General features: G+C 56.3%; 2 protein-coding genes and 1 long non-coding RNA gene across 6 annotated transcripts in view; 1 reads left to right on the forward strand and 2 right to left on the reverse strand.

The window, feature by feature from the left end:
* Positions 1-3,257, reverse strand: part of ARHGAP27 (Rho GTPase activating protein 27) — a 35,793-nt gene extending 32,536 nt beyond the window's left edge. For both annotated transcript variants that reach the window (XM_018065270.1, XM_018065269.1), the window contains exons 1-2: positions 3,150-3,257; positions 966-1,640 (exon numbers count right to left, since the gene is read on the reverse strand). In XM_018065270.1, the coding sequence (XP_017920759.1) occupies positions 966-1,622 (657 nt within the window). In that variant the 5' untranslated portion in view covers positions 1,623-1,640; positions 3,150-3,257. The remainder of the gene's footprint in view (positions 1-965; positions 1,641-3,149) is intronic.
* Positions 3,222-18,974, forward strand: LOC106503276. Of its 2 annotated transcripts, XR_001296905.2 has the most exons (4): positions 3,222-3,303; positions 16,940-16,991; positions 17,322-17,362; positions 17,927-18,974. It is a non-coding gene; the product is annotated as an uncharacterized LOC106503276 (long non-coding RNA). The 2 variants fall into 2 exon arrangements; XR_001919759.1 differs by having other exon boundaries at positions 17,322-18,974.
* PLEKHM1 (pleckstrin homology and RUN domain containing M1) overlaps positions 5,961-20,853 on the reverse strand; it is a 56,777-nt gene continuing 41,884 nt past the window's right edge. For both annotated transcript variants that reach the window (XM_018065268.1, XM_018065267.1), the window contains 5 exons: positions 18,981-19,126; positions 15,458-15,651; positions 9,780-9,843; positions 8,890-9,047; positions 5,961-8,144 (listed from right to left, as the gene is read on the reverse strand). In XM_018065268.1, coding sequence (XP_017920757.1) covers positions 8,033-8,144; positions 8,890-9,047; positions 9,780-9,843; positions 15,458-15,651; positions 18,981-19,126 — 674 coding nt within the window. In that variant the 3' untranslated portion in view covers positions 5,961-8,032. The remainder of the gene's footprint in view (positions 8,145-8,889; positions 9,048-9,779; positions 9,844-15,457; positions 15,652-18,980; positions 19,127-20,853) is intronic.

Here is a 20,853-nt window from a genome sequence, read left to right on the forward strand (position 1 = left end):
TCTCTCCACCGTCCCCTAGCCTCTTAGTCGAAACGCAAACTGAGACTCTGAGTGAGGAAGTGGATTGCCCATAATTACACAGCCGCAGCAGATGTCAGAAGGGGGCCTGAGCACCAACCCCTCCCCCCATCTTTCCCGGAAAAGTCCCTAAACTTGAAGAAGTCCGGGCCAGCAAAGTATTCTGAGGTTGTAAGAGTTTTTAAAACGTGCCCCTATTTTTAAAATAATATTTAAATATTATTTCAGAAATCCCCAAATTTACATAACCAGATTCTGAGGCAAAAAGAACATCCTCACTATAACTGGACTTATTTCTGAAACAAACCCATCGAAAAAAAAAAAAAAAAAAAGGAACTAAAATGTTGGAACCAGCCAAAAAAAGGAAGCAGACCCCTGACTTTCACATCCATTATCTCCTCCGAAGCCCAAGCTCATGTGAGAAACGCGAGGCAGGTAGAGCCGGCGGCGACACTCCGCCACCATCCCTTATTTCATTCCAGATGTGTTTTGGAATGGTTTGGATTTTAGAAAGGTAACGGGCCCGCACCTGCTACAGGGGGCATAACGCTCCCAGCAAGGCTTGGGCGGCACCGTATCGGGTTTACTTGAACTTCTACAGCAAAACTTAAATATTCACACTAAATGGGGTATACTAAGGCTGCCCACGGCCGCACATCGGCTCAAGTTAAATTCTGCCATTCACTGAGTTACAGAAGCCCTTTGAGCTCCAGGGAGCTTTGGCATTTGGGAACTGCAGATAAGAAATCTCGAGTGTGCCTGTACCCCTCTGGTTTCATGGTTGAGCAAAGTCAGGCTCGGCGTGAGCGAGTTGGTCAAAGCCGGCAGACACTGCTGCTCCGTCGAGCCGGGACTTAAGGCTCAGAGGGTCTCCCAGCGTCCGGGCTCTTGGAGCGGGGGAGTAACCCCCGCCCCGGTCTCCCCGCTCCCGACTCCCAGTAGCATACCTGCTCCGGCCGCTGCTCCGTCGAGGGGCCGCGCACGTCCTGGATGGCCTCGTAGACGTTCTCGGAGCCGCTGCGCGCCAGGGGCCGCGGGCACACCCATGAGCCGGCCACGCTGCAGGCCTTGAAGCCGCCTCCGCTCCCGAGGAGGCCGGCAGGGGGCGCGGCGGTGCGGGCCAGGTCGTCCAAGGACTGCGCGGGCCGCACGGGCGCCGCGGGCCGCGTGTACAGGCAGGCGGGCGAGCCAGGCGCCAGGCTTCGACGCTGGGTGGCCGCGCCCGGTCGAGCTCGGCCGCACAGGGAGCCCGCGCGGCCCCGGGGCTCGGCGGGGCCGCCGTCGGGTGCGGCGGGCGTCGACGCGCTCACGAAGCGGTAATCATAGGCGAGCGGTTCGGGAGCTGCGGGGCCCTGGAGGGGCGCGGGCGGCGGCGGGGCGGGCGCGGGGTGGCCGAGGGCCGGCAGCTCGCGCACGTACTGCGCCGGCAGGTAGAAGGGGCGGCCGCCCGGCTCGCTCCGCACGTGCCACCAGTGCTCGGTGCTGCGGCGCAGCAGTCGGTAGCGCTCGTTGGGCTGGATGGCGACGCGGCGCCCGTCCTTGCCCGTGTACTCGAAGGGATGCTCCACCAGCACGTACACGTCCCCCTCGACGTCCGCCGCCATCGCCGCCGCCGCGTGTCCCTGTGGGCGACGAGAAGGAGGGGCGCGGAGGTCAGGGCCGCCGAGAGGGCCGCGCTCCGCACAGGGGAGCCTGAAGACTTCGAGTCCCGAAGCTACAATCGTGTACGTTCGGGCCTCGGTTTTCCTATCTCTAAAACGCGGGGCTTGGATGAAATAATCTCTACGGTTTTAATTCTTACACGCAGCGATGGAATTAAGACAGCCCTTTCATTCTGCGGCCTGGAGTATAAAATTCTATCCCTCGGTGGGGAGATGGTGGCGAACAACGGTCCGGCTTTAAAGCCAGGGAAGCTTTAAGGCTGGTTGGTGGGGACTGCCCGCGATAACCTGGTAGGCTGCAGTTCATGAGGTCGCAAAGAGTCGGACACGACTGAGCGACTTCACTTTCACTTTTCACTTTCATGCATTGGAGAAGGAAATGGCAACCCACTCCAGTGGTCCTGCCTGGAGAATCCCAGGGATGGAGCTTGGTGGGCTGCCGTCTATGGGGTCGCACAGAGTCAGACACGACTGAAGTGACTTAGCAGCAGCAGCCCGCGATAAAGTTGACATCACGTGTGTATAAAAATTGGGCCTCGGTTTCCGCATTTGTAAAGTGGGAAAAATAGCCCATACCTCCATTTTGCCCTGTCCCGACACTTCCAGGAACCCTCAGGGAATCCCGTCCTTGGCAGCTATCACCCCAGCCACCCACCCCGGCGCGTGCGCCTCAGGCCCGAGGGGGACAGAGTTGGGGTGCAGGTTCTGGGAGCGGCCCCTGCTTCGCTCTACTCTGGGAGTGTCCCTGCCCTGCTTAGTCCAAGGGCCTTGGCATAAGGGGCTGCGACTGCCAAGGCCGGGGAAACCGGTTCTCTTGGTTTCTCTTTCTTCTCCAGCGGCTTAGCCACAGACGTGACCCCGGAGCCCCGCCCGCCCAAACCGACCAGCACCGCCCCCTGCGCTCCGGCTCCCACCTCCACGTCCAGAGAGAGAGGCTTGGCCCTTGCGGCCTGCCCCCTGCCCTGCGGTCTCTATATTGACCCATGAGAGTGGCCCCTAGAGAATGCACTCTTTGATAGTGACTATCCGTGCGGTGTACCCAAGGGACCCCCAAAGTTATCCCGGAGTGAACACCACAACCCACTCTCCCTCCCACAGGCTCAGCCTGGCCCCAGGTGTGTCGGAGGAGCGGCGTCACAGCCCAACTGGAAGCCCGTCTGTGAGGCTGGTGCCTCCAAGCCTTTACATCGGCCACACCGACTGCCCCACGACGGTGACCTGCGACCCGCAGGTGCAGGTGGGAGCTCGGCCTCTGAGTCTGAGGGATCCAAGGCACAGCGTCTGGCCGCGGGGCGCCTAGCGCTCCTTCTCTACGTTCTCGAACTTTCCTAGACGGGGAAGGAGTGTAAACAGCCACTGAGCACACTGCGCCCTGGACGCGGGTCCGTGAGCTGACTGGAGCTAAGCCAACCAAGCTTAAGGAGGACACCCTTCTCTCCACCTTCCCCGGACCCCCTGCCTCTCACTTACGTCGGCAGGGCGGGCCTCGAGGAGCCCATGGGCGGGCTGGGTGGAGCCGGCGGATGGATGCAGGTTAGGGCCCTGCCATCTCCTTGGGCGGGGCTTCAGACGGCTTGGCTGGAGAGACTTCAGGGAGCTGGAGCTGGCAAGGAGAGCAAAGAAGGTGAGGGACGCTTGGAAGGACCGCCTTCAATTCCCGAAGCGGCGGTGTCTGGGAGGGGCGAGGCGGAGCCTGAAGAAATCCGCCTGGGCCGGTGGGGCCTTGGAGGCGGGACCTGAGCAGGAGAAGGCCTGAGGGAGGGGCAGGGGCAGGGGCAGGGGCAGGGGCAGGGAGGGCTGCGGCCGAAGGGGCACGGAAGGTACACGAGTAGAGCCAAGGGAGGGTAGGGTCCGGCCCCTGCCGCACCCCACCCCCACGCTCGGGATAGGCTTCCAAGAGGCACTGCGTCCCGCGGACGCGATGCTTCAGGACTGCTCGACCCCGCTTGCCGTCTAGCTGGAGCGTCCCCAGTCCTAGCAAGGCTATTTGCATCCTGAACCACCCGGATTGCAGGCACTGCCGCTCCGGTCCCATCCTCGTCCTCCCCAGGCCCTTTCTGAACTCAGCTCGGCCAGGCCTGGAAAAGCTTGGAGCGGGGTTCCCGCTGCAGAGACGCTCCCCGGAGCGCTGGGTCACTGGCTGGGTGGGGAGGGGACCCGATCCTCGTCTCCTTCCCCGATCCTGCGGGGAGCGAAGAGGAGAGGGATCGTGGGAGCGGGGAGGATCCCTGTAGCGAGAGGACCGACCCTTCACCAGGAGGTGCCCTGCGTGCACGGCTTGGGAGACAGACAAGAGTCACAGCGGCGCCCACGCCTGAGTCGGCGCAGGGGGCCTGCACTTGGGTCCCTCCTGTCCCAGGACGGCGGGCAGCCCTTCGCCTCCCACCTCCTCCCGAGCGAGGGCAAGATCCGTCCAGAGTCGCGCTCCTCCCAAGACCGCTCAGCTCCGGCTCCTGAGCGGTGCGCGAAGGGTGCTTGGTGCTGCCGGGTGAGGACCCCGCCACCTGCAGTCCCCCTCCCCACCCCAGATCAGCACCCCCGCCCAGTCCGCCCAGCACCTCGGTGTCCGCTCGCTGGCCTCGCCTCCACTTGTCCTGGTAGGCGCGCGGGGGGCTCGGCGTCCGGTGCTCCCTCCTCCACCGCCCCGCTCCCGCGCTGCCCTGTTTCCTGTTCAACAATATAGCGAGGGAGGCACCGGGAGAGAGCACCCGGCAGAACTTCCTCCCGGGGCTGGGGCTGCGGCTGCGAGAGACAATCCCCGGTGTCCTGGCTTCCTGTCCTCTCTGGGACGGGCCAGCGCCCGAGGAGCGCAGACGCCACCCCCTTCCCCTGCGCCTCCCGGGGATCCTGGGCCACACCTGGCTGTCTCCTGGAGGAAGGCAGCAGAGCCTGGACGGTGGGATGAGCGGGGAGGAAGGCGGGTCAGGTTTCCCTCCACTGCTGCTCTACTCCACCCCCTTTCCCCTACCTCCTGGCCTTGATCCTTGTGGGGGAGGAGCCCCCCTAACCCCCAGCCAATCCGTCAAAGCTCAGAACAACCTCCTGGGGTTGAACTCAAGATGCTCACCTTATCTCTGCATCTCAGTTTGCTTTCCTGTAAACTGGGGACAGTAACACCCACTTCATAGGATTGTTGTTGGTATTCAGTCACTAAGTTGTGCCTCTCTGTGACCCCATAGACTGCAGCAGGTCAGGCTAACGTATTGTTACCATCACATTGTAAGAACACACATCTGATGAGTTACTATTATCACTAATTTTATTACGAGATGAGCCCTCCTCTAGGGTTGAATTGGGGTCTCCAAACCCCCCATCCGCTATCCTCCTTTAGGCAGGAGGGGGAAGGGAGAAACAAGTATTCTCAGAAACACCTTGCTAAGGATGGATGACTGAGTCTAAAGGCAGCACATTGGCCGTGTGCTCTTCTGGGTCCCGCCTCTTCACACCAGGTCCCTCAAGGCTCCTCCGAGCCCACCACCTGCTGCCCCCGAGCGAAGCTGGGGCTCACGAAATGGGCAGAGGGCGCTTCCTCAAAGGCCAGAAAGGCTGCTTCAAGGACAGGAAATTGCAGACATGAATCTTTCAGTCCCAAGTTCCTGCACCTTGATTTCCCTGGGAATTAGCCTGTTTCCTTCTCCTGTCTTTACAAGGGCAGCAGTGGGCTTCCTCCTGCAGGCCCTCCCCACCCCCCAGACTTCTGCTGGAACTTCAGAGGAAAGCTGGCAGCCAAAGCCAGGTGGAGCCCTGAAACCATGAGCCCTGAATCCGGCCCTGCTCACAAGCCTTTCCTTCCTGAGCCTCTTCTCTCACCTTGGATGACCAGTGTGAATGGTTTCACACATTCCAGGGTCAGGGGTCTGTGCTTTGACATTTAAGGAACAGGAAAGAAGCCATCACAGTGGGATTCCAGGCGTTAGCTTCAGTTACATAAGTGTATGTGAATAAACCTCCCCAAAGGCCCTGAAATCCTACCCCATGGCGGGGGAAGGGCTGACTCGGAGGAGAGGCAAGAAGGGCAGGCAGACTGAAGAATTACTTTTACTATTCTCCATGCTCACTCCTGGCACACAAGCCCCCTGCTTGCAAATGTTTACCTATTTAACCCCCCCCCCCCGCCCCCGCCGCCGCCATGCCGTTTACCTATAACCACCCCCCTCCAGCCCTCCCCTGTGCCCAGGGACTGACTGAGAAGAGAACAGTGGAGGCTATCAGACGGTATCTGAGGGCCTGTGGTCTCCCCCAGTCAGTGGAAGCTTTCAGATTCAGAAACCAGACCACAGGTTAGAAACAGCAGGTCTTTACTGCAAAATCACTCAAGTCACATGGCCGCAGTTCCTTCGGTACATAGCAAAGCACTTCTCAGGGCCAGGGCCCTGCACTAGAAACAGTTTATTGCATTAAACGAGATTTTAAAAATAGTGTGGGCACTACTGAGGTTCATACCAGCTTTCCACTGGAGGTGAAGAGGGTGAATCAGCTCATCTGAAAGCATCAGCAGCTTTTTGGTGGTGGGAGGGAGGCAGTCAGCTTTAATGCTACTGGTCTTGGAGAAGGTGGGGAGTGTGGTGTGCCAGGCCCCGCTGAACCAAAGTGGGCTTCTCCAGGGCCTCATTCCCACTGCCACCTAGGGATCTTCTGGGATACAGAATACACTCACAGGGCTGGGCTTAGGCAGTGCTGCCCACCCCAGGACCACCAAATATGGCTCTGATCAGGCTGTGTTTCTGGTGGAGCATTAATGCTGGCTGGGGGTGCGGGTGGGGCTAAGGATCCACTTTCTGGTTTAGGAGGCTTTGGTACGCTGAGCACAGGTGTGCACTATCTTCTGTGATGGGGACAAAGAAGCTGTGTGACAGCCCCTTTCCTGACCCGCCCACCACCTCCTCCATTCTATTGCACAATTTATCCAGCTCCACAGGGCTGGGCAGGTGACTCAGCAGCCGAATCACCCCAAGGGAGAGGTGGGAGTGGGTTCGTCTTTTGACAGTGCAGGTGGATATCTACCTGAGGCCTCCTATCTCAGCTGAGCACAGATAAGATGGTCGGGGGGTCCCAGGGCTGAGGGGGGCCTGCTGGGTCCAGGAGAAATAGGGGAGAGGCAACAGAGAAATCATGCCCCCCAAAGCCCCAGGGTCTAAATATCGCTTTGAAAACAATTTCAGGCTCCACCTGAAGACCCCTTCCAAAGGCAGTCATGCTCCAATGAAATGTTCCAATCTCTTGGCAGCGGCCCTCCTGGGCTAGTCCAGCAAAACTTTGTGAACTCATGGCTTCATAAACTGGCTGAGCATCCTTCCACAGGTGGCTTCTCCTGCGTGTCTCTGTGCATCTCTGCAGCAGGGCTGGCACTCTTCGTGGAAGGATGGTGGGGGGCAGTGTGGACCCAGCCTACCTCGGTCCCCACAGGTCCATCAGGCGGGGGTGCGTTCCTGAAATGCGTCTGCAGCAACCCCCTGCCCATCTGGCTGTCAGTCGGGGGTAGGAGTGAGGAGGGCTAGATGACAACCCTTCTCTGGACCAAGGAAGGCTCAAAGTGCTGACAGTGCTGGTTCCGAGTCATAGCCCTCCTCCTTCGGGACCAAGATCCCAGGCTATAGGAGAGCTGCAGGAGGGATGGGGGGTGGGTTCTGACACAGAGAAATTGAAGGGCTTTTCAGGTGGAGGGGGGACTAGGGAGCAGATGGGGGTGGAGGAGGGGAAAGAACGTGGTCCTCAGGACTGAGCCTGCCTGGCCCACGGCAGTTTGGCACGTTGTACAGGAGCTGTCAGCAGCAAGCGCCCAGTGAGGGCTAAGGAAAGGCACCCGCCAGCTGGTGGGCTCTGTCCTGGGTCCACCCAGCCACCACCCACCTCCAGGCTGGGCCTGAGCAGTTTCTACACATTTGCTCAGGGTGAGAATGCCTGGATTTCTTGGGTGACTTATGGAGGGTCAAGAATAAAAAAATATTTTCTGTCGAAATATGAAGGGGAAAAAACCCACCATAAAAAAAACTAGACCTTTTAATCAGGAATGTGGAATTGAAAATGCTCCCCAAGTCTTGTTTCCACAGTGTTGAACAGCCCTCATGGGGATGGGGTGTCAGTGAGGGGAGCTGGGCCAATTAGTGCAAAGGCCCCCTCCTCCCACACTGTCAGACATGGGGCACCTGCTGGTGTCCGTGCCTCCTGGAGCAGATGGATAGGGGGCAGGAGGTGTCATCAGGGGCTCCCGGGGCTCCCTCTTGTAGGCCAGTGCTCTGGTCTCATCTGAGAGTCTTCCTGGCTCTGTGACACCTTGAGAGTGTGGCCAGGCTGGTGGCCAACCCAGCTGGGATGGTTGAGCCCTGGGTCCCGGGTGGGGACAAGAGGTGGGATTAGGTGAGATTGTTCTGCTCCTGGTATTTGCGCCGGCGGGCACAGCGGGGGCAGCCCTTCTTGACCACGGCCTGGCAGGTCTGGTGGAAGACGGTCTTGCATTCGCCGCACCTGGGAGAAAGCCGCAAGCACTGCTGGGACCTCGAGCCTCCAGGGCTCGAGGCTGGTCAGTGCTCCTGACCAGACCCAGCCACGCAAGGCACGGGGCACTGCCTCTCCATCCTGGGACAAAAGGTTCCCGCCGCAGTGCTGATCTCTAAGCCCCACGATGCACACCAATGCCCTCTATTCTATTTCCCTTCTTATAAATACTGCTGAGACTCACCGATTCCTTGCCTGTGTTCCAAATACTCTACGGCTTAAAAAACTCAGCCCCAGGTCTGTTCTGGGGGGTCGAGTTTGGGTCTGGGGACACCTACTGAAAATGAACTGGTACTCCCACCGGCTTAGTTTTCCACTCCCACATGGGTTGGAATGGAAGTTTGGTGGAGGCCTCTTTCTATTTAGAGGCTTCTGATAATGAGTGATGACTGGGGACAATCGTTACGGGGCAGAGGCAGTGGGAGGTACTGCCCACCAGGTGCCCACTTTGTGCCCGGCCTTGTGCCAGCACTCCAGGCCAGTAACTCACCCAGTCCCTCCTCCACCTGTTTGCAGAGGACAAAAGTGAGGTCCTCCCCATGCAACTCAAAGGGGCAGCAGCTACCTCTTCCCTAGGAAGACGGGTGGCTCGGGGGAGGCAGGGAGTCCTGTGAGGGCTCGGCTAGTCCCCCGTGCAGTGGCACCTGGGACTTGCCCCCCACCCAGCCCGTGGGTGGGGGTGGTGGGGAGGGTGGCGGGCATGGCGTCTGCATACCTGACTGTGGTGTCAAACTCAAAGGGAAAGATGATGTCGTGGTGGTGGCAGATCTGGCAAATGAAGCCGCGCTGGGTGCACAGGTCACAGTGGTAGACGTGCTGGGAGGCAAACTCGATCAGGGCCTTGAGGAAGCCTTCGTACACCCCGTCCGCGATCTGTGGAGGGCAAGCGCCGGCCGCCAAGGCCTTCTGAGAGGCCGTGCCAAGCCCGAGGCCGTCTGCAAAACGTGGCCTGCTGCTCCTCCTGGCACCCTGCCTGGAGCACTCCTACCCCAAGAGGAGTTTCCTTCCACTTGGGCAAGAAAACCTCCCCGAGAGAGGCCGAGCCATGCAGGCAGGCGTGCAGTCCCTGTGCGCAGAAGAATCCACTGTCCCCTCCCTCGAGGAAAGGGGAAAGGAATGTCCCAAACCCTCACCCTCCCTACGCCCTCGCAGCCTGGAAGGCGGCTAAGCCCTGTGGTGCCTGCCTGTCCCAGCGGGCCAAGGGCTCGGTCACTGCCCCAGGAAGCGTGGATGGCCGGACAGCCATTCTGAGCTGCTGAAAGGCTGAAGATGGGATGGCTTGCCTCAGTAAACTGCAGGCAGCAGCCCCTGCCCCAACATCTCCCTTTCTGATTTCTCCAGGAGTAAGTTGCTAGGAATTAGGTTCCTCTGGGCTTCCCTGGTGACTCAGACGGTAAAGAATCTGCTTGCAATATAGGAGAGTCGGGTCCCATCCCTGTGTCGGGAAGATCCCCTGGAGAAGGGAATGGCAACCCACTCTAGTATTCTTGCCTGGCCTCTTTGCAACCCCATGGACAGAGAGCCTGGGAGGCTACAGTCCATAGGGTCACAAAGAGGCGGACATGACTGAGTGACTAACACACACCTCAGGGGTGGCATTCTCACCTGCTGGAGGTCGGCGACACTGTACTTGTGAGGCGACTCCAAGAGATAATTCCTGTGGTTGAGCCTTCAAAGAAAAGACAAGAGGCTCCTCAGAAGGAATCTGGGCCCACCTGTGTTTGCTTTCATTCCCTCAGCGCCGCTAACCAAGGAGAAACAGCTCCAGCCTGGGCTCGGGTCCTGGACTTCCAGGTGCCCAGCTGTCAGGACCTTGGGCAAGTTCCTTAACCTCTCTGAACCTCAGGTTTCCTCACCTGAGCAAGAGAGCTCTTTTTGGGATTAAATAATTTATTAAAAGCATTTGGCAGAGTGCCTTGTACACAGTAAATGAATAATTATTAACCATAGTTGATAGCATTGTATTGCATAAGTGAAATTTAAGAGCAGAACTCAAATGTTCTCTCTCTCATACACACACTATACAGGTAGCTCAGATGATACAGAATCTGCCTGCAATGCAGGAGATGCAAATTCAATCCCTGGGTCGGGAAGAACCCTGGGCGGACGAAATGGCAACCCACTCCAGTATTCCTGCCTAGAGAACTCCATGGGCAGAGGAGTCTGGCGGGTTATAGTCCTTAAGGACACAAAGAGTTGGGCACGACTGAGTGACTAACACTTTCACTTTTCATATATACATATATATATAATACATATAAAATATGTGAGGATGATGGATGTGTGAATTAATAAGATGGGAGGAACTCTTTCACAGAATAATCATATATCAAATCATCACAAAAATACTATAAATATCTTACAATTTTGTAAATTATACTCAATGAAGTTGAAAAAAATTTTTAAGATATTTTTAAAAGTCTATTTAAAAAATAATGATGAGGAGGATGATGAAAGCTAACGCTTGGAGCCAGGAACTGGACTAAAGGCTTGATATATATTAATTCATTTAATTCTCACAAGAATCCTGTGAGGTTGGCGCTATTATAACCCTCATTTTGAGAAGAGGAAGTAGAGGCACAGAGAAGTTAAAGAACTTGCCTGTGGTCACACAGCTAGTAAGAGGCATAGCTGGAGTCTGAAAGCAGTAGTCTGGCTCCAGAGCCTGCATCCTTATCTCCCAGGTGAATGCCTAGAGGCTGTTATTAATAGCTGTTGTCATTACTGCCACCATCATGTACCAGGGACAGTGCTGGGGACAGAAATGCACCGGACGTGGCCTCTGCCTTCCTACTGTAGCCCCTGGTCTAGCTTAGGGACGGACACTTAAGCATCTGGTTTTGGCGCTGTGGGAGGGGAGCTGAGGTGTCCTGAGTGCACAGATCCCATTTCAGAGGTGGGGGTGGGGGCAGAGGGCGAGGGCTCAGCTGCCACCAGCCTGGCTCTAGTTTCCACCTCACCGATGGCAGGGATCCATCCTGAGAGATGGACAGGAAACAGCTGCAAAAAATCCCTGCCTGGCCTTGCTGTGTCTGTGTGATAGTGGGGGTGGGGGGAGAATTCCCCAGTCCGAGGATGCGCGGGAGCCTGCCCCAGGGTACTCCAGACAGCTGGAGGCAGGAAGGTGCCCGGCCCCGCGGCATCTGGAGTGGGTGCTTGACTGTGCCCACCCCAGGGCACGGCCCCGTTTCTAGGAGGAACCCCACCCAGGGCCGAGATGGTGAGCTCCACCAGGCAGCCCACGCAGCGCTGCCAAGTGGCCACTCAGGGCAACCTGCCGGTCTCCCCGGTAAACGTCCAGCTTTCTGGGAACAGGAAGCTGCCGTTTATCACCAGGAAAACGCAGGGGGAGGGGCAGAGGGGGCGCACAGGCTGTTCCTGAGCTGGCAGGAAGGGTGGGGCCTGTTTGGATGGACAGTCCTCTCTGTCGTCTGCCCTCTGCTCAGAGTTGTGGAAGTTCAGGGGGCCAGCTAGGCCACCTACCCTGGGCCTGTGAGGCCCTTAGTGAGGCCCTCCAGCTGCTGTGGAGGGGAGGTCAGCGCAGCCTCCTGAGAGAAAGGGGATCCCAAGATCTGCCGGTTTCTCCTCAACCCTTCCTGTCCTCTCAGCCTCCACCCCAACCACCTCAGTCCAGGCCTCCTCACCTCCTGTGCCAGTTACCACACCAGCCCCCACGCCCCACTGCTGCCAAACTGGTCTTCATGGGAGTGTGACCATCCCGGGCTCAGAACTCCTCAACAGCTTTGGCTGCCAGCAAAATAAAATCCTAGGCCTTTGTGGTGGCACGGAGGGTCTTCGAGGTCTAGCCCCTGCACCCACGATCTGGCTGCGCTGAGCCCTGCGAAGATCCTGGCAAGCCACGCTCCCCCTCTACTCCCCAACCCCCCACAGCCATGGGTTCCCTGCAGAAAATCCAGTCCAGGCTTCCTCTGGTTCTCTAACTAAACCCTGGTTCACCACAAGGGCGATGCCATTTGTGTTGGGGCAACTCCACTTTCCCGTGAGTGAGGACAGAGTGGGATCTGGCCAGACTGGAGAAGGGTGACCCCAGCTTTCTGCTTGGTTCCCTTTAATACTATTTGAATACTATCTTTGTAAAGAAGAAAATCATTTTTTTTTCTTTTTAAAAGGAGAAAGAAAACTCCACAAACCTTCAGGTGATGCCGTCTCCTCCAAGAAGCTCCCTGGCCCTCTGCACTCTGCCTCCTTCCCTCACAGCACTGGCCTCCCTGACCCAGGGCCATCTGTTCACCTGTCTCTGTCTCTCCCTAGACACTGGGCCCCTCATGTGGCCCTCACCAACTCCAGCAGGCCACATAAACATGGGGATCACTGGCCCATTTTATAGACAAGAAAACTGAGGCTCGGAGAAGTAAAGCCACTTCCTTGAGTCACACAGCAAGTCTGGGGCCTCCTGAGCTCTTTCTTCACCCTATGCTGCTTCTGAAATGGGACTTCTACAGGCCTGGCCCTGCTTTCATGAAGGCTGGAAACAGCAACCAGAAAGAAAGAGGCAAGATCGCCCCCAGTTTGCAGACAGGGCAAGCTGGACAGGCCAGTAAGGCTGCTGACCAATCTCAGCAGGGTAGGGATGGGCAAATGAGGCTGGCACTCAGGACCCGCCCTACAGGCAGCCGGTCTACTCAGGTCTGCAGACATCCCTGAACTGGAGAGGGTCACAGGGTCCCACCTGACCTGAGATTTCACCACCCTGGACAGGGGGGCAGGAGGGCAGACTCTGGGGCCCTGGGTCCTGGAATCTCAGAAAGGATGGGAGTGAGGACCCACTGATGATGGAGACAGCAATAGCCTCCCCAGAAGCAGCCATCTGGGTCCCTCATGGTGGCCCCCAGAAGGCTTTCTGCTCTTCCAGGCCCTGTGGAGGAGACCAGGGATCAGCCAGCTACTCTGAGAGCCTGTGAGGGGCCAGCCTCTGTGCTTTGCCTAAGAGAGGGTTCCCCACAGCATCTCTCCAGTGCAGAGCAGCCCTGGGAGGGCAGGGACTAGGGCTGAGCAGGGGAGCCCAGCAGACAGGGGTTCTGCATCAGCCCTGTCGGGAGGAGTGGCTGCATGGGGAACGTGGAGGGGCTTGTGAGCTGCTCCAAGTCCCCAGAAACCAGCAATGAAGCCTAGCTGGGCAGCAGGCACCGGCTCGTCCACCCGAGGTCTGTCCTCCCGGGGCCCCAGGACAGCATAGCCCCATAGAAGGTGTCACCCGCCACCCCCAGCTGAGCACTGAAACTTCCCCCAGGCACTGGGCACCAAGAAGCTCTGTTCAGGGCATCCTGAGGGTCCTGCCCCAACCCTGTCCTCTTGCAAGGATTTGGGGAGGGCTGCTGCCAGGGCGGAGGTCTGGTGGGGCCCCGGGGAGCCAGGAGACCAGCCCCTCTCGCGTCTCCAGCCTCCTCTCACCACATCCCCGCTTCCCTTCTCACTGCCCGGAAATTTCTCCCTGTTCTTTCCACACACAGGGCCTTCATCCACAGCCCATGCACATCACTACTTCTGTCTGGAACACTCTTTCCTGCAAATCCCCTCTTTCCCACTCATTTCACAGGTCTCACACTGGAGGTCAGTTCCTCCAGGAAGCCCCCTCCTCCATCAGCACCCTCCAATACGGGTCAGACCCCCGACTCCGCTGTACTTCCAGAGCGTCCTGCTCTCTCCTCCACCCTCACTCCTGGGGGAAGCCACTGCCCTGCTCCCTGCTGTGCCCTCCAGAGGGCAGGACCCAAGTCCACTGTGCTCAGCCCTGAAGCCCACACCCCTCGCCCGGCACTGAGTGCATTCTCAATAAGCACTTGTCAAATGAATGAATGCATTACACGCACAAATATAAGCCACTCCTGAATGCAGAGAGGGAGTCCCCCACCCAGCCCTGGCGTTCCTCCCGAGAACTTGCTTGTGCACTGACCCTGTGTGTAGTATGTGTGTGTGTGTCCCCACGTCCAGGCACTGAGCAAGCCACTCTTATGTGTATCTGTATGTGTATGTGTCTGTGTCCCTGTGTGTGTGTCTCTGTGTCTGTGTCCCTGTGTGTGTGTATGTTTCTGTGTGTGTGTATCTGTATCTCTGTGTGTGTCTGTATCTGTCATGTGTATGTGTGTCTTTGTGTATGTGTCCCTGTGTGTGTGTATGTGCCTGTGTTTGTCTGAATCTGTATGTGTGTCTATATGTCTGTGTCTCTGTGTGTGTGAGTGTTTCTCTCTCTGTGTGTCTCTTTGTGTGTGTGTCTGTCTGTGGTATGTCTGTGTCTCTCTGTCTCTGTGTGTCTCTTTGTGTGTGTATTTGTATCTCTCTCTCTGTCTCTGTTTATGTGTGTCTCTGTGTGTGTGTCTCTCTTTGTGTGTGGTCTGTCTCTGTCTCTGTCTCTGTGTGTGTGTCTCTCTGTCTGTGTGTGTCTGTGTCTCTGTGTGTGTGTCAGTGTGTGTCTGTGTGTGTGTCTCTTTGTGTGTCTCTGTCTCTCTGTGTGTCTCTTTGTGCATCTGTGTGTGTCTCTCTCTGTGTCTGTGTGTGTGTCTCTCTGTCTGTGTGTCTCTGTGTCTGTGTGTGTGTCTCTCTTTGTGTGTGTGTCTCTCTCTGTGACTGTGTCTCTGTGTCTCTCTCTCTGTCTGTGTGTGTGTCTATATCTGTGTGTGTGTGTCTCTCTCTGTCTCTGTGTGTGTGTCTGTGTGTGTGTGTGTGTCTCTCTCTGTCTGTCTCTGTCTGTGTGTGTTTCTGTGTGTCCCTCTGTGTGTGTGTGTGTGTGTGTCTCTATCGCTGTGTGTGTTTCTGTGTGTCCCTCTCTGTCTGTGTGTGTCTCTCTCTCTGTCTCTGTGTGTGTGTCTCTGTGTGTGTGTGTCTCTGTCTGTGTGTCCCTCTCTATCTCTGTGTGTGTCTCTGTGTGTGTGTCTGTGTGTGTGTCTGTGTGTGTGTCTCTGTCTGTGTGTCCCTCTGTGTGTGTGTGTCTCTGTCTGTCTGTCTGTGTCTCTCTCTGCATATGTGTGTCTCTGTGTGTGTGTGTCTGTGTGTGTGTCTCTGTGTGTGTGTCTCTGTGTGTGTGTCTCTGTGTGTGTGTCTCTCTCTGTGTGTGTGTGTCTCTGTGTGTGTGTGTGTCTCTGTCTGTCTGTCTGTCTGTGTGTCCCTCTCTGTCTGTGTGTGTCTCTCTCTGTCTCTGTGTGTGTCTCTGTCTGTCTGTCTGTCTGTGTGTTTCTCTGTCTGTGTGTCTGTGTCTCTGTCTGTGTGTGTGTGTGTCCCTCTCTGTGTGTGTGTGTGTGTGTGTGTCCTCGTGTCCGGGTGCTCACCTCTTGCTCAGCTCCTTCAGGGCTCCGCTCCGGCACAGGCCCAGGTAGTCCCCCAGCAGCTTCAGCTGCTCCCGGCTCCTCCCGATGAGGCGCATCTGCTCCACGTGCTCGTACAGCGACGCATTCACCAGCTGCAGGTTGATGAGGGGCTGGGCCCGGATCTGTGTCAGGAACTTCAGGGCCTGCCTGCAGACCTGAGGACACCACCGGGCAGTGAGGGTAAGACAGGAGAGCCATTTCGTGAGCACCTGAGGTCACCAGGCACTGGGCCACCTACTCTCTCGCTCACCCCTCCAGCCACCTGCCGAGGGAAGCGGCACCATCTTCATTTTACAGACGAGGAAACTGAGGTTCAGAGAGAGGAAGTGACTTGGCCAAGGCCCACAGCTCAGATAAGTCAGGATTTGAACTCAGTTGATCTGGCTTCCAAACCCACTCTTCCCCCTTGGCACCAGTGGCTGCCTCTGCCTGACCACATGGGGACGGGAAGGAGGGTCCACACGTCTCTTCTCCTGGGCCTCACAGATCCTTCCCACTATTTCCTGGCCTCCCTGCCCCTGCCCCTTTTCTGCTGAAAGGAAACAGACATTACCCTGGGCCAACTCAGGAATCAGGTGACCGATCTGAGTCAGGCTCCAACCACAGGAAACCATGGATCAGATACAGCTTAACCAGAGGTTTCCTGAGCTTCTTCCGTCCTCGCTAACAGCACCAACCAGGTCAGGGCCTCCCTCCAAGTCTCCAAGTGGAGTTGAGTGATCAATCTGGGTTTCTCCCACACGATAGACGTGGAAGGTTCTACCCTCAGCCCTGACCCTAATACCAAGTACAGAGCACCTATTATTTGCCAAACACTGGGCTAAGCACCTTGACCGCATCCTTTCTTCACCCTCACAACAACCCAGAGGGGAAGGTGTCATCATCCCCATTTTACAGATACGGAAACTGAGACTCAGAGGAACTAAAGTGACTGATCCAAGCCACCAGAAAGAAAGCAGAGCCCAGGTGTGAACTGAGTGCTGTCTCTGCACTCTTGGCCTCCTCACTTACAAAGAGAAGCCCCTTCCCCTGCAGTTTCTTTGGGGAGGATAAGGATGGAGGAGCTGAGGTGTTCTCCACCATCAGTCACCCTGCAGTGCTTAGTCCGGCTTTGGATCCTGGCTCCACCCCTTCTCAACTGTATGACCTCAAGAAACTTACTTAACCTCTCTGTGATTCAGTTTCCTCATCTGTAAAATGGGGGAAATAAAAGCACCTACTGTATGGGACTGAGTTTAGATTAAAAGAAAATCCAGGTAAGCAGCTTCTCGGTGAATGGGAGTTGCCATCAGACTCTGTGGGCGCCTGTGTGGTCCCGGCGTCTGTCTGCTGGCCCCGGGGGATGGGCCAGGCCCAGAGGAGACTGTCAGGCCAGGGGCTGCTCTACCGGCTTCCCCAGCATGTCTCACCTCACTGATATCTCCATCTTTTCCCATTTCCCAGAGCCCTGAGGAACCAGCCCCCAGCCCACAGGCATCGCACTGGCAAAGGCCTGGTGAGTCAGTGACTCAGGTCAGACTGCTGTTGCCCAGCCCTGCCCACACTCAGCCCCAGGCTTAGGGTGAGGCCCAGATGAAATAACATGCAGGAATGCACGCTGAAAACTGCCAAGTACATAGACAGGCAGGAGCTTTGAGCTCTCCTGGGACTGTTCCTCCCCTACAGGTGTGGAGGAGACAGACAAAGGGAGAAGCCCCAGGCTTGGGCTGACATCCTGCCAAGTGCCAGCCAGGCCTTGCACAAGTGGGTCAGCCAGACAGTGAACAAGGGGCCCCTAACCTGCCAGCCTGCCACTTCCTATTCTGAACCTTCCTGTCTTTCCCAGGTCTGGCGTCTTTGAGAGAGTTGGATGCTTCCTGACCTTAGGTATGCCGAGGGAATTGTTAGAATTTTCTAGTTGGAAAAAGGAAGTGGCACCAAAACTACGGCAGTGAATAGGGAGATGGCTCAACAGGGGCATCCGGATGTTGTAAATGGTGAGAGTGTTTTATGACCAGAGGGTTCTTTGTATTTGTGGTCATCTTGAGGTTTAATTTTCTCCATGTAGTTAGTTAAATACTTAACACTGAGGGCAGGGGTGAGGATGAGGTAACCAACAAAAAAGCCAAAGTGAAGCTAATGTTGCAGCTTCTCTAAGCTAATGTGGTCCAGTGGTGAAGATTCTGTGCTTCCGATGCCGGCGGTGCGGTTCGATCCCTGGTGGGGAAAGTAAGATCCCATATGCAACATGGCCAAAAAAAGAGAAAGAGAACCAAAGCGAAGGTAACAGGTGTTTCCATCCCCAGGGGGTGGAGGTCAGGGTGGTACAGGTTCCGAGAATTATGTTCTCTGGGCTCTGATGGGGACATATGAGGAGACAGCATGGCTGGCAGGCCTGGGTCTTGAGAGAAGTAAACAGCTACTTCCTGTTTCTGTGTCTTGTCTCAGCAGAAATCTGTGCCTTTGGGAGAAAGCCAAGTCCGCACCTCTGGAGGCAGACCCTGACCGAATGAATTAGGGGCAGAAGGTGAGGCCTTAGGAAAGGGAAGGGGCACCATCTAAGAGACTGGGGGGTTCTGTTTCCTTTAGTCCTCACTGCCCGGAGACAGACACTGTAATTAACCCCCTTTCATGGACAAGGAGCCTGGTGGGCTGCCGTCTATGGGGTCGCACAGAGTTGGACATGAGGGAAGCAACTTAGCAGCAGCAGCAGCAGCATGGACAAGGAAGTGGGAAGTGGAAGAGTTTGCGCAGCTTAACACAGCTATGTAAGTAGATGAGCTCAGCTGAAGAAGAGGAAAATCTGAAAGACTGCAGAATACATCATATTTAAAGGCATTTGGTGAACATCAAAAAGTATCTAAGATGTAATACTAACTGAACAAACATGTTATAAAGCAGTATAAGCTCAGTATGACTCCAAAAGTAACAAAAAGTAGATGCTTGTATCCCTGGAAAAGGTTGACTGCTCCTAGGGGGAAGTGTACCAGCTGGCTGGCCCATTCATCCATCCATCATCCATCCATCCATCCATTATCTACCCATCTACATTCATCTATCCACCCATCTATACATCCATCCACGTATCTACCATCCATCCATTCATATCGATCCACCAAGCCACCCCTCAACCCATGCATGCAACTACCCACCTAACCCATCCACCCATCCTCTATATCTAATCTATTCTATCATTTCTGCCTATCTGTCTACGCTGGTGCTCTAAGCAGTTTTATCTGCACCCATGGGGAGCTACAGTGAACCATCCTGATTCCCACCTGAGGACCAAGGCAGGCATGGACAGAGCTCTGCCCAGGCGCTGTAGACCAGCACCAAATTACTTTCTTGGTCTGCTCCCCCACATCATGGAGCCTAAACTAGTGACCCTGGCTTCTCTAGAGCCAAACTCCCCCAAACATATGAACGGCAGCTGCAAAGAGGAGCGACCCCTTCTCTGTTGCTCAGCAGCCCTGTACGGCGATGACAGGCTGGGTTCAAGACTTACCAGGCGCTTGGTGAGGTCCCAGTTGTGGATGATCCTGGCCGGGATCACTGAGGCATCGTCTTGATGGCAGATGTCACAGTAATAGAGGCCAGAGAAGGCACAGAGCTTGGGTCGCACAAATGAGAAGCCGATCTGCCGGGAGCAGCCTGGGGAGAGGAACAGGGGGAGGGTGAGCAGCAGTGGGGCCAGAGTCAGCTCCTGAGCAACACAGTAGCTGCCGAGGCAAAGGGCCTACCTGCTAGGGAATGCAGCCAGATTAGAATGGAGAGCATGAAGATAAAAACAGCTGCCATTCACATTCCCACCAATCAGAATCAACTCTGGTAATTAACCTTTACGACAAAACTCTGTAAGAATTATTGTCACTGTTTCCCAGCTGTAGAAACTGATGCACAGAGAGGTTAGGAAACCTGCCCACTCACACCACGACTGGGTGCACAGCTGGAGTCAAGTTTGGGTCAGGTTGGAGCAGAGCCCGCGTTCTCTTTTTCCTAACTGCCTCTGTTCAATGTTTCTATGGCTTATCCACCAATCCCAGCCTCTGCTAAGCTCACCCCTCCACTGGGGCCCAGAAACGGAAGCAGGGAGTCAAGGTCTCGGCAAGGAGCTGGGGACACGGGGCTGGACACAAAGGTGGTGGACATGGCCTGGTGCCAGCTTGAAGCCAGGGCCTGTTACCTCAGGATGGGGTGCAGGGACCAGCTTCAGCCCCTCTGTTGGAGGCCCCCAAAGCAGGGGGCAGAGGGAATCAAAGTAGGGTGTGCCCAGGGCACCAGAGGCAGGGCTCAAATCCTGAGCACAGGCCCTGCCTCCTACAGGGCCAGGGGGAGTCCCTTCAGCCTCCTGGAGACTAGGAGGGCAGGTTCTTCGGTGTATGGGCTGTCTCATTCTGACCCTCACTGAATTTTTGCAAGATTCCAATTCAGCTACTATTTGCTACTTTGTGGGGTTATTACAAAGTTTAAATGAGGTTTTGAAAGTAAACTATGAGATACAAGCCAGGTGTCAGAGGCCAGTGGCCCGGCCACAGAGCTCTGTGGGCAGAAAGAAGCTCTCCAGTTTCAGTCTGGCTGGCTGGGGGCTGGCGGAGGCGGGGAAGATAGTGGTGGCAGGTGCGGGGAAAGCTGCCTGCTAGCATCCAAATCCCCAGTGGGGAAGCCGTCCTCCTAGTCCTGGGGGCCTGGCCTCCTCTTTGAACCTGGAGCCCGTGGATTAAAGGGCAAAATGTGAGTGTTAGGGGCTGGCAGGTGGGGGAGGGGGGCAAGGGGTGAACAGGGGCTTGAAGACTTTTTTCTGCAAGAAGCTCTGCTCTGCAGAGGGGGGCGGGGGAGGGGGACCAACCGCAGACCACTTCCTTCAGATGTCTGAAGCAGGCTTTCCCCTCCAGTCCCACACGCTCCACCCCGACGGGACAGCTCCTAGACCACACAGAGCTGCATCTCTCTGTGCGGCAGGGCCACCTCCTCACAGTTCAGCTGGAGGGCCTGGGCTGAAGGAAATGGGGGTCTGGACCAGGGAGAAGACCTAAAAATGGGACGTGAGCAAGGGAAAATCATGCAGCCTTGAAAGCATGGGAGTGGAGAGGCCCTGTGGGCGCCTGGCTAAGAGCACAGGTTCTGGGGCCATTAAGTCCTCTTCCGGCTCCACCATCGCTCACTGTGTGAACCTAGGACAGGTACTCACCAGTCCTGTGACTCAGTTTCCTCAGCTATAAATAGAGACAAATCCCAACGGGGCTGTTGTGAGGATTAAATGAGACAATCCAAAGAAAGCATCTGGCCCAGCTGCCTGGCATGGAAGGACTGGATCTGATGATGCTAATGACAGAGCAGATGTACTGATGCAGAAGAATGTGCATATTCCTAACTGGATT

This window comes from Capra hircus, chromosome 19, assembly GCF_001704415.2.
Source record: "Capra hircus breed San Clemente chromosome 19, ASM170441v1, whole genome shotgun sequence".
Lineage (NCBI taxonomy): Eukaryota > Metazoa > Chordata > Mammalia > Artiodactyla > Bovidae > Capra > Capra hircus.